The following is a 13,881-nucleotide window of genomic DNA, read 5'->3' as shown; positions in this document are numbered from 1 at the left end:
GAAATTCATAATTTATCATCAGATTGAAAATTGATTGCCAACTTTTGTTGTCCAAGACGGTGAGATATCGGTGAAATAATTACAAGTCCTTAGGAGCAAAAATAAGACAACCAGAGCTTTTTAAAAAAACATGAATTTCCGATTTTGTGTAAACCAATATCCAAGAACTTGGAGAATAGGATCAATCCAAACAAACAGGAAAATACTTGTTTCGTGAAACTTTACCGATGGCTTGAATTCAATTTCCAAAAAAAAAAAAGTTCAGAGTTTTACCGACGTGTTCTCTTCGATTAGGATACAGAGCTGTTTTAAACAAGGGAAAAAAAAGGTGACAACCGTGTGAAACTTAATCACCGTTAAATTGAAGATCATATTTTTGAATAGTGCAAAAATCTGTGATTGAATCAGTTATTAAATCTGTAAATGCTCTGAGAAAATTTTTTAGTACCGGTTACCGCTCAGTCATCAACTGTTTTTATTTTTTACCACAATCGAAAAATTTAGTTCCAGGTACAAAATGAAAATTAGTTTTCTAGCTGTTACCGGAAAGTCTAGTATCCGTTACTATTCTTTCTCATTACGATCGCCGTTACTGTATTTTCTTGTAACTGTTGCGAAAATTTAATGCTTGTGCAAGAATAAATTGACGTTAAAGCCTTATTTAACTAAAAAAGTAGAGTAAACCTCAGAAACTGATTTTGCGTTGCAATTACCAAAAAAGGATCGACGACAGTGCAAAATAATTACGCGTACCTCGTTTTTCGTAATTCCAACAACATTCAAACAATTTTTTAACGATACCTGTTTTACTGAATTTTTCCATTTACCGTAACAAACGACAGTTTTCTCAGAGTTGAAGGTATAAATTATATAATATATACCTTCAACAATAAATTTTCTCGTAATTAATGATAACGCACATCCGCATTTCAATTATTAGACGGTCTTTGACTGTCTTACGGGCTTCCCATCAGAAGCGTAAGATTCCAAATTGTAAACATTCCTTACACACATTCTTACATATGTTGCTTAAGAGGAAGAACACTTTCTATTCATATTTTCTCAGAGTGATGAGTAAGACGCGAAATGTCGGATGTATTTATTTACTTGCGTACGTAAATATCGGGCAGGCTTACAGACGTAGACGTGGGTTCACCGAGACGAGATATGCGCGGTTAGTGACACTTGATCAAGTATGTAGGAAGCGCACATAATACGGGTATCTAATTTCGCACACAGATCTACGAGCCAACGGAATGCTAATTTGTAATTAAATTTAGCGCTCCAACGAGTTTCCGTCTACGTAATTGTTATAATGCAGACGTAATATACTACAAAATTAGTTAAACTGGATGAACTTTACGCCGAACATAATTATCATCGTGCTTTGTTGTAATTAATTACGAGCATATTGCCCTTCGCTGAGTATTTCGAAACGGATTATTCCCTTAAGCTACTTCATTTCCATGACTATAATACGCATACTTGGACTAAATTCTATTCCAACTCCAAATTCGAATGTAAAGAGTTTAGTTGATTCTTTTTACAGATTTACCGTGCAACAAAAAGTCTGATACTTCGTATCGATAGCCACTAAATATGTCGCGTAAGCTTCTGATTGAAAATGATGAAATTGATTCAAGATTCTCAGAACGTGACGAACTGCCGCTATTCGAAAATCAAATCGAAACCGAAACTGCCGAGCTACGTTTTGTATATTAAAACTGGGAATGACTGAAAGCTGAATTGATTTTCATTTTCATTTCTCTCTTTTTCCAGGACGGCCCCGGAACCAATCAGAACGTAACGCTCCTCTACACTAACTCAGACCAGCATTCTCTGTCCGACGAGATAGCGACCTTCACGGTTCAACGTCTGGTCAATAAATGGACTGAAATTGTCTTCAGAGTCACGACCACCGACGTCACGCTCTATGTAAATTGTCACGAATTCGGGAAGCAGAAGGTAACCAGAATTCCGTCGGAGCTCATCTTCGACACCGCTAGTAAACTGTACATCGCACAGGCTGGTCCCAACATTAAAGGAAACTTTTACGTGAGTATCAACTGGCTTTTTATCCATCGAAAACTATCATTAATCAAAGAAGGAAATCAGTTCTTTATTCCGCACGTGTGACTCAAAGACTGACTTTCTTCTTTTGGTTTAAATCTAGCACCTAACAATAACATTTCGCCGATTCGTTAATTCAGTCAAGTATTATCCACCATTCGACGAGTCTCGCTGATAACAATATTGAATAAAGTTTAATTTTTAACACGCGAGCCAGTCATTTGATACAGAGTGCGGGTATGCTAGAATATAGTAATGAAATAAACGGTTAACTTACGTTTCAATATCGTCTCAAACTTTGATAGAGGCAGGTGAAAAACCGAAGAATTGCCTGCAGGAATGAGAATGAAACGTCTTAGGGGGAAAAACGCGTGTGTTGTGTAAAAAAGTGCAAGGCTCGGTGTACTTGAAACTAGCAAGGAAGATGGCGGGTCTTAAAATATTCGATGAAATTGAAACTACGGCGATAAACCGTCGCTTGAAAGAATGCGTTACATACAAGTTAACGCTTGTCAGTAACAAATATGCCATGGGCTTTAATAAAACAGGCCCTTTGCCCCGGCATCTTATAAATCATACGTACAGCGTTTCATCGGGTGAGAGACGGTTTGACCGTTTATTGACGATTGAGGAGACTTTCGGCTAACAACCGGAAGTTAATTTGAAGTTCGAGAAAGGGGATGGAAGATGTGGAACAACGAGCCGCGGTTTTATTCCAAGTTTATAAAAGGCTTCGGATGGGCGGAAATATACGCGTTTGTGTGTACGCGGATTTCGCGGAGAAGTGGAACAAGTGGAACTGTGGGAAAGGCGAGAAACAAATTGCAAAAATAAGGGAAACAAATGGGAAGACAGTTTGTAAATTTATTCCTAATCGATAATCAATTTGCCTTCGAAATTGCGAGACCCAAACGGAAACCGTATTGCACAAAAAGGTAGTCGCGTTATGGCGATACGATGATCCGACCTATCAGCATTTAAATTTGTTTGTCAGGGGAGGAAAAAAACTGACGAATAAAGAGAAAAAAATATATTTAATTATACTGCAGATTTTCGTACGATATCCGCGTGTCGGGTTGTTTTTCACGCTGAAAGATGATACGCAATTTTATAACGCGTTACACGTTGAGATGCTCAAAGAATGGACGGTTTATTAATTATTAGTAATTTTCTCCTTCTTTACGTTATATTTATTAGGCAATTTCACCGGAAGATCGATTTATTAATGAGAAATAGAGGGCTCAAAGTAACATCGTATTTTTCTACGATATTTTATTCCACGTTTTGCACGTTACATTTTTCCAGTCAATTTGCTTTGCCTCTTCTTTCGTAGGTTTATTTATAAAAATGAGTCAAGAAATAATGCCAAGAGCCGGTTTGTATAAATTTTTCTCGTTCTTCTTAGACTGCACTGAGAGAAATTTTTAGTTCCGGTTACCGCTCTGTTCTCAACTATTTTCATTTTTTAGCGCAATCGAAAAATACAGTTCCAGGTACAAAATGAAAATTAGTTTTCTAGCTGTTACCGGAAAGTCTAGTATCGGTTACTATTCTTTCTCATTACGATCATTGTTGCTATATTTTCTTGTAACTGTTGCGAAAATTTAATGCTCGTGGAACAACAAATTGACGTTAAAGCCTTATTTAACTAAAAAAGTAGAGTAAACCTTACAAACTGATTTTGCGTTGCAGTTACCAAAAAAAGATCGACGATAGCGCAAAATGGTTACGCGTACCTCGTTTTTCATAATTCCAACGATATTCAAACAATTTTTTTAACGATACATATTTCACTGAATTTACTGAATTTTTCTAATTACTGTAAAAAATAAAATTTTTCTCAGTGAACCGAAGCGTCGCTGACCGAGCTCTTGTTAACGATTCCAGTATTATGTAATTCTTCACTTTCAGAAAGATATTCCAGACGTACGTCTACCTCGTAAAAGAATTCCCTAAAAAATCGATTCCTTGCGAAACAACTTGTTCAACCTGCGTTTGTTGTCCAGGTACATTAGAGTCAAAGTGATTACCGTAACGAACAAAGTCGCGGTCTGCCCAATGCAATCAGGTGAAAGTTGATACGGCGTAGCAGCGCCATCGCATCGCCCCAAAGCAGATTACTTCGTTGCATAAAATTAGTGTTTTTTCACCGGAGGTCCGCGATTGCCGCTGGAATTCTTAGATATTGTAATTTTCTTTGGAATGGAATTTTTTCCACCTACTTTTCTAGCAGCGTAATCTAGCCAGTGGTCGTCAACTTCACCTTCTTCTCTTCGAGCACTCGCACGCGTCCTTCGGACTTCTCGGTTTCCTAGTTTTCAACTTTCACGTGAGCATTCAATCGGCTCTCTCGATTTCCGCCGTTCTTAATTTAGGAAACTTCCTCCGGCGTGGGAATATTTTCACTTTTATCCAGCCTAATCCAATAACAATCGCTTCACCGGGGACATCTTTCACAATCAGTTCAATTCCAGTAAACTAACAAATCACCAATTCACTTCGTTATCGTTCTCGGTTACTTGTTGATTTGAAAAATGTCAACGAAAGATCGGGGAGCCGGTTAAAACGAAGAAAATCCCATCGTCTGGTTCTAATTTTAGTAATTTCACCCTCAGGCTGAAGCTTCGTAGTTGAGAATCGACAGTGACACTGCACCGTCAAACCTGCTCATATTACCCTGAATTCTCTAGGAAAGTTCCTTCTCTCGTTAAATTCTCATCATGTCCCGTAGGTATAATAAGAACAGGCTGTTAAGTGTTCGGCCGGCTTTCCTCCCTCGAATGCATATGCATTTTATCACCGGAGAACCTTTCCAATTATCGGGTTAATTCTCTTTTAAATTGATTCATTATTTCTCCTCTCTTTTTCACTCTCTCTCTCTCTCTCTCTCTATCTCTCTTTATATTCGAAAAGAAACGATGACTCTACATCTCTCAGAATTCGATCTCTCGAAACCCGCACTTTTGACCTCCTCTTTCAATGCCGGTAATTTTTTCACCGACTTCACCTGTAAGGGAATTATATAGTGTTTTTACACCAATTGAAGGTGCGACAGATAATTATACTTCGAATTTGTATCTGTTATTTGCCCGCTCTTTTTTTTTTTCAACACCCAGTGACGTGGATCGTAATCTTTACTACCATTATTAAATTAGATTCATGCGTATAGATTTACGCATTCACTGGAATATTTACCAGGATACAGAATTTACTCTTGTACTTTCGGGTTTTGGAAAAGTTTGGCCGGAAAGTTGCGTTACAAAATGTTTACGACACGATATGACATGTGCTGAAATTTGGAAATGAAGCTCAAAGAATCGCACATGATTTTTAGAAGATTTGAGAATCGTTTTTGGTATTGAAAATGTCTATTTATGGACAATGATTCGAAAGACACGTAATTTGGTAATAAATAATAATTGAAGATTCAAATAATTCTCACCACGAAGCAAAAAGATTTTTGCATTATATATCACGACCGAAATCGAAACCGTATTATTCTGGACCGACAGAATCCTAATTCGTTACAGAATTTCATATATTTCCATCGATTTCTGCGGCATAGAATTATTCTAACAACCATTGAAATCATTTTTGGCTGTTCAGATAGTTGTGAATAAAAACTGAGACATTAAAGGACATAAAAAATTGAAGACAGATCATTTCGTTCTGAGGTGAGAAATAACGAACTGTCATATCAAACTACCGAATACAAACGCCTGATATGTAACTGGAATTATTTTTGCCTGGGATGCGTGAAAGAAAAGTAATTTGTCATGTTTTGATATATGGATATATTAATTAATAATCACGATTGGATAATCAGAAAGTAATGATTGTTTTTGGAAATCGAGTGGAACCGCCAGGCAGTGCGGAATTTGAGATGATAAATTGACCGTTAAGTCTGCTCAGGGAAATGTATAAAGTTCGAATAATAGTGGATGTACAGAAACCCTCGAGGACGAAACGGGACGCTGCATTTCCCCAGGCAATAGAGATCGGGGAGCGGATAGCGAAGGAATACAGGATACAGGAGTGCAAAAGAAGGATTAAATAGCAGAAAATGATTTACTGTTACTAAACCGCCCCGCTCTCCACAAAACTTTTTGTCATTTTTTTTTTTTTCTTTACGAGATAGTCAAACATTCAATATTATCAAATTATTACATTCTTATAGCTGCCAAGAATTCTTTGAAAATGCAAAAATACAAAGTACTATAGTTGTGAAGAAAAGCTTGCAATTAGATTTCTACGCTTATTTCAAATTGCTATAAAATAGTTACGAATCTAGTAAATTTGTTTCTTGTATCTTATTCGGGAGATTTTTTTCAAAAAATTAAGTCAAACATATTTTAGTTTTCTCCAGTAGTCAGTTCAATTGTCATTTCTTGGTTACAATCAATATCGGTACAATGTTGTAAAGTTAATTACTTAATGAGAATGAGCAATCCTAGAATAAAATTTAACGGAATTAATAAAAGTATCTATATTAGACTTGGCCAAAAAAACGAAGAATTTTTTTTTTAATGGTACTGTAAAAACGTTGTTCATGACGACAGATAAAAATTATCCTGAAAGTTTGAGCCCTTAATATTAATATTAAGGGGTGTATCGTTACGGCTATTGATTTTTTAACAGTTACCGCATTTTTTTACCCAAAATCCGTCAATTATCAATCTGAAAAAATTTATCAATCCATATTTTTGAAGGAAATTAAATTTCCTACAAAAAAGCTCTCTTACTAAATTGACGTAGATCGAGCCGTTTCCTTGTAATCGTGCCTTAAACAAGGGCTCAAACTTTCAGGATAATTTTTATCTGTCGTCATGGACAATGTTTTTACAGTACCATTAAAAAAAAGAATTCTTCGTTTTTTTTGGCCCAGTCTAATCTATATACTGAGCTTTTGTTTATAATTGTAGTATTCTTTACTCTTGTAATTTTTATATTATATTCTTTGTTCGTTGCAAATATAATAATTCGATAAATATTTCACGTTCCACCATTTCGATATGAAATCGATACAATCGAATATCGACTTTCGGCCAAGCAGCTACCTTAAAAATAATGAACAGCTGGGAATCGTAGTCAAGGGGAAAAAAGTTTCGTGTCCCCCTGTCACGGAGAAGAATTGTTTAGACAAAAGATAAATCCCCAGTTTCAACATTTCCCCCTTTTTTTATGTACCAATCAGGTTTAATCGTTTACGTCGAAATTTCCGAGTCCCTTTTCTTTTTTGTACTCAACGACGATGCTGACTTTTACAAAGCGTATCTATCCACCTAGTAGGCTTCATCCACTTTTGGGATTACTACTCCTACGGGAATTCCTGTATCTATATGGCCAATCGTAACAAAAAATCTGACAGGCTTGCGTCGGTTGAATTCATAAAAAAAACCAAGTAAAAAACGAAAGAGCAAACACGTTCATATTTTCATGTCTTTCGATTCTCATGATTGTGGTAAAAAATGAAAATAGTCAAGGACTGAGCGTTAACCGGAACTAAAAATTTCTTTCATTGTAGATCTACCAAACCTTCTAGACCCAATCTCGTCTCTCTCTCCCTCTCCGTCTCTTCTCCTATTTCCGATACGCGAAAAAATACGGTCAACGATCAGTCGCCAGCCTGTTTGCATTAGTTTGAATTTTTCCCACCAGACGAGGCGTTGCAAAATGACAATCACAATGGTACGATTATGTTTTACATAATTGGATGTGTAATTCACCGTTTACTAAGTTCGGAATAATCGTAACTTGTGAAATTGAATTCTCAAGCTTGAAAAAAAAAAACATTGTTGCGTTGACATTCCGAACTTCAACCCGCTAAACAATCTCGGATTTGGTGAGGTTTCGGCATACAGGAGCGGTCTGATACATCCCTCGTCGATAAATTGAGGGCGGCACCAACTTGGTGGGCCGCAAATCCAGCTTTTTGGAAAATTAAACCCCTCTAAATCGTTCCTCTTTCCCTCCCCATCCTCTCCTCTCTGCGGCACCACTTTCCAACGTTACCTACCGTTTCTATTTATTTCCCATTCCACTGTCCCACTGTTTTATGGGCTTTCATAGGAAGACGCGACCGACCGAACATCCCACCGTACCAAACAGACCTGTATGAAGCATGGAAATACTGCTGCACCTGCCGCTGAGGCTGCATCGCGGCATTGCAATATACAATCTATGCGTATCGACGTGGTTTGAATTTTTTTTTCTTCCGTTAGTTTTTCTTTTTGTTCCTTTTCCTTTTTTCATCTCATTTAAATCCTTGCTTCGAACGAACGATTACGAACCGCCTTGCTTGAATTCCTCGTCACTGATTATGTGAAATGATTTATGCTAATGCGCGCATTTTATTTTGTTTCGTGTCGTAAAATACGTGAGAATATAGTTTCGACGATTGTAAATTCATTTCTTTGCACCTGCGGGTGTGCGAACTCTGATAAATATTAAGTGGGTCGTCTGGTGTGAAGGCTGTTTTTTTTTTTAAAAGTTTTTCGAGAATTTTTTTTGCGTGCAAACCATTGAAATAAAATTTATCATGATTTTCACGAGCTGAGTAAATGCAATTTTCTCAAAAATATTTAGTAAAATACAAACTACCAAAGCAATTATGATTATCCTAATTTACGTGATAGGTATAGGTTTAATAACGATGCTGTAAAAATTTGAGAATGTCTACACTTTTTTTTCACATACGGTCCTATCGGGCAGCATACGTTAGGTTACATTCAATATTTCGTTTGCCAAAAATATACAACGTTTGTTTAAATGTCAATAAACATAATTTCAAAATTATGATGCTTTTATTTCAATGGTTTGTCTTAAAAAGATACTCCGAAAATCTTTATAAACAACCTTTACACTAGACGAACCCCTTAAGTTTCAGGCTTCACGAACTCTTACGAATTGAAGATTTTTACGAAAAAATATTTTATAACCTGAAGTTTATTTAAGGAATTAATTGGAAATCAAAGTTTGGAGTTTAATGATTCCCTAAACAATAAATATCGAAGAATAATAAAACATTACGCACGTTGAAGTTCGGAAATTAGCATTCGCTTGAGCTTGAAATCGTTGGAAAAGTTGAGAATCTTTTAAAAAATTGATCTCTCGAGTTCAAAATTGTGAAAAATAAAGTGAACAAATCTTAACAACAATTTGAATAAGTTATTCAATCAATCACCCTGTGAAAAACATAATGTATACTTTTACATCTTAGCTGTATTGTTATAACATATTTATTCCGAGTAATGGAAACAATTTTCGCGAACTCTGTACAAATCGGACAATTCTACAAGGTTTTCAACAATTTTGGAGCATTTGAAATGATGCATCGATATATTTTCGGCTTTTGTTTATAATTCGAGTATTTTTTTTGTTCCGAGTGTCCTAAAGAGATCTTCATAGTTTGCGAGTATATAAATTTGACGAATACTAAATTTACGACCATCTCGTGATAAAATTAATATAATCGATTTATAACAAACTAGCCATCTTAAATCTTGCACAAAGTTTGGCATTTACGTCACAAGTTCAGTAAATTTGAGAACGATTCAGGTTTCTTTGCTAACGAATGACTTCGGTCAAGTTGAGAATTATTTTCATCCAGTCGATAAGCCGTCCCAAAATAATATGCGAACTTTATAACCATGGTAAGCTTTTACACCGCAATCCGAATGGCGATTCCAAAAACACCTTCTCACTAACGCAACTCATTCGTGTCGAGTGCCGACGATCGGTGACATCGGTGCATAAAACTAGCCGAAACCCCATGACAATACAATCATAGTGAAAGTCCCAATCCCCGCAAGAATCCTGCTTCTGCTGCAGGCTTTAAAACTGTAATTTCATGGCTAGAGACGTACGTTATTTCGCGGGAGAACCTCGAATCGCATAAAGAGTTTACGAGAAAGAAAGCGAGACGAAGAGGAAAGGGGCAAAGCTATAGCCGTGGATCCCATGCGCGCAACTCTGATCTCGAAACAATTTGAAAAAATTGGATTCCCTCCTATCGCCTCCCCGAGTTCCAGGGAAGACTCTTCGGGACGAAGAGAGAGAGAGAGAGAGGGAGAGAGAGAGAAACGCTCAAAAAGCTCGAAAAGCTTTGGCTCCGGGCGCTCGATGTCGGTTATCAGATCGCCGGTTAAATAAATCCCTGCAATCAAAAGATGCCCATCTAAACAGTCGCGTCTTTGTGGCTATCGCTCTGAGATCCGCGAATCTTTGGCCCTTGTTCTCATATATATATATATATATATATATATAAACAACCGCGTGTATAACCTTTTGCCAAAGAAAGCCGTAGAAAATCGATCGTGAAATATGAATGACGTGATAATTAAACGTGACGTGAAACCCGCTGCTCAACGCCGGTAAATAGGCAACCACAGCTTCATTTTCTATTCCTACATGTTGGAAATGTTGCTGCGGTTGCCTATATCTCGGCGTTGAGCGGCAAGTTTCACTGAAAACGGATTAATCCGTCAAAATCTTACGTGGGAAATTTACGAAGAATCAATCCACTTGATTTCGTTCAATTTAAAGTACGTTTCACCGATATTCGCCTGTTTTTGGAAATGGGAAATACATTTTACCGATCGCTACTTGATTCTGTGTTTTGGACTAATTGTACGGTGTATCTTGAATTGCATAAATAGAAGCGAATCTACTCTGAAAATGCCTCTATTATATTTCCAGAAAATAATCCAGCACATTTATGGATAAAATTCAACGCAGTTATTACTGGTTTTATGCAGCTTCTTTTTTTCTTCGTCTTCTTAGATTCATATTTCATTTTTTTTTTTTTAAGATACGTTCAAACTTTCATGAAAACATGTCGTAAACCTGACGAAGTTACTCAGTGATTTTTTTTCGTGAAGAATTGTTACTTGGTACTTTTCGGGGGAGTTTTTATTCATTTATTTTTATTTTATTCATTCGGCCAAACACATCTGCCAATGCGAACTTTCTAGAGTTTAGTAAGAAAATTTGAAATATATGTAAAAATAATGTCAAAATATGTTCCGAGTCGAATTCACCCAGGAATGTCATTTAGTGTAAATACACTGAACCTTATCAGTTGGAGGGCAAAAAATTCAAAGTTATGAATATAAGAGGGAAAAGATTTCATCCGATTGACAGATAAGCGAATTTATTCCCATGTCACGTAGCTGCGTTTTGCCCTCTATCGGGTGAATTTTCGTTTACCGGACTTACACTCATGTATACATCGGTTTATGAACATATTTACCAGACTCGTCGTGGAACACTCGACAGCTCTAGATAACTTCGTTAATAATAAGTCTAATGAAAAGAAACATGAAAGACAAAATGTAGCAGAGTTATCATCGTGCAACTTTAAAAAGCTGTGTGGAAATGGTTATAAATTCGAAACCTTGAGGGTTGTTGAAGGGAAATCAAAACACAAAAAGGGTGGAACGAAATTCAAAACAGCAGAAATACAGGAATTAAAAAAGAAAAAAATCTTAATGAAGTGTAAAATAAACAGTGAGAATCTAAGCGCTTCGGTGTTAATTGATATACAATTTTGTATATTTAGCGAACTTTTCAACATATTTCTTTGCGGTTTTTCCCTATTTCTGATGGTATAATAATAGCTTTTTAATATTCGAGAGTAATTATTGTGATACAATGTGAATTATGATTGTTAGACACAAATTGATTGAAAAGAATCGGGAAAACTGAAGGAATAATTCATTTTCGAAAATGCTACCCCTCTACACATAAACATGTTTTACATAAATTAGAATTAGATACGCGATCTTGAGTTTTTTAAATCCGATTTCAGATTCGTACTCAAAAACACGAAAAACTATATAATACTATTCTGTTATAAAAGTTGACTCGGCACAATAATCTGTGATTCGAAAGGTTAAAAATTCAAAATGCTCTCTTCAGAATTTTCTTCAGAATAATTCAGAAGTTAAATATCCTTGACTCTGATAAAAAAAAAAAAACTTCCGACTTTGCTCTGACTTGTTCTTGACCAACAAAAAGCCCAGACGACTTCTCAAATCTTCCTAGCCTCGAAATCTCGCACTGAGTTCAACTAAATGTCTCGCAACAAAAAGGAACGGTAAGAATAAATAAATGAAACGCAATTTAAAATAGCGACGAAATGTTCTTTCACCCGTGAAAATCGTGCTGCAAAAGTAAACAACCCAAAATGATCACGTTTCGGGAATATCTTAAACGACCTTAGAGAGCAGAACCAGCTACATTCGTTCTGTGGATCATACGTGTCGAACGATCATGCCAGAGGGATGAAAAAAATCGTAAAACAGGTTTAGGAGCGTGTCGCGAAGATTTGACAAACCCTTTCGGAACTTATAGCCTTTGGGGATATCGAGAAAATATCACAAGTCTGATCATCGGACGGAACGTCGAGCGAATCGAAGGATGAGTCGTCTCGCAAAAGTACAATCAGTAACATAAAAATACGGGGGGAATTCGGAACGGCGGGCGTGGGATTCGAGTATTTATTGTAATGCATCGTATTATCGGAAAAGAATAAGAAACGCGAGCCTGCCAATAATTGATTCGCAATTATTTAAGCGGTGTTTTGTTCAGATCAAGTTCATTTTGATGAAATTCCTGTATTTCTATTTATCTTGTGCCTAAATCTCAGGAAAAAAAAAACGATTTCAATTTTTACATTATACAGGTCGATGCTTATTTGACTAATTCAAATTGCGTTTGAATGGTTTTTGCATAAGTTTCATTTAGAATGACTACAAATATTTCGATGAATTTGAGATACAATCATAAGTAAACGCAAAGGGTTAGTTTTAGGCAAATTTTTCGATGTCTTTAAAACCTGTCTTTTAGCCCCCGTTTATGTATCTTATTCTCATACCAGTCAGATGAATTTAAACAGTTGCTGGGGCTGGAAAGTAACCATAATTTTATACATTATTTTTCATATTATGTACCTCGTTAGATTTTTCCGCTAACCGGAAATGTTTCCGAGTGTAAGCCGTTAATTTCCGACACGAATACAAAGTTTACCGGATTAATTTTATCGTTACGCCTTTTCTCATTTTCACTAGAATTACATTTCCGCATCAAAAGTCCATCGAATACTTCTGCAAATATTATATTCTTTCGGATGTTGGTTCATATGTGCTCTTCGCAAATAAATGAAGAAAAAAAAAAGTTTTTGCCATCCGATTTCTCCAGCATCCTATTTGATTCGCTGTAATATTTCGTTTTCTCTTGTTTTTTAACTCTCCGAATATTTCATTCGGCGGTATTTCGTTTTTTTTTTTTTTTCTTCGAAACCTTAATTATTTTTCACCAATCTCTTCGTTTTCCGTACAATCTTCCCACGTACAGTTATCATAAGATACATTTTTCGTCATATTTGCGACGAACCTAAAATCTGAATATAAAGCCAGGTAAAGAAATTGCTTCTTACACCGAGAAAAATGAATGCTAAAACCAATTGTTATCCAATTTTATTTATTTTTCTTTTCATGTATGATACACGTTGTATTTCCATATCCTGCGGAAGTGTAAAAAGATCTCGGCGAGAGACACATGATAACGAAACATTAAACTGTCCACTTTTTCGGTACCCTCGTATGCAAAAAAAAAAAAATGTTAAGCTACAGATTAGCTGAGAATTTGCTCTGTCAGCTTCGGATGTGAAAAATTTGGAATATCGTCGAAATTTTACCAAGATTCACCGGGGAGACGAAGCCAAGGATTTTCACGAATGCCGCAGCGTTGAAATGGACTTGATTTTCAAAGCTGAATGGATCTATCGCCGCATCGCTTATATGCAGTTGA

At 36.3% G+C, this 13,881-nt stretch overlaps 1 protein-coding gene across 1 annotated transcript in view; it reads left to right on the top strand.

Annotated features, from left to right (window-relative positions):
- Positions 1-13,881, top strand: part of LOC107222955 (collagen alpha-1(XI) chain) — a 152,346-nt gene that overhangs the window by 61,977 nt on the left and 76,488 nt on the right. The window contains exon 4 of the mRNA XM_046730649.1: positions 1,780-2,055. Coding sequence (XP_046586605.1) covers positions 1,780-2,055 — 276 coding nt within the window. The remainder of the gene's footprint in view (positions 1-1,779; positions 2,056-13,881) is intronic.

Source organism: Neodiprion lecontei, chromosome 2 (assembly GCF_021901455.1).
Source record: "Neodiprion lecontei isolate iyNeoLeco1 chromosome 2, iyNeoLeco1.1, whole genome shotgun sequence".
NCBI lineage: Eukaryota > Metazoa > Arthropoda > Insecta > Hymenoptera > Diprionidae > Neodiprion > Neodiprion lecontei.
The sequence above is the reverse complement of the archived record's forward strand: the minus strand, read 5'-3'. Positions and strand labels throughout refer to the sequence as shown.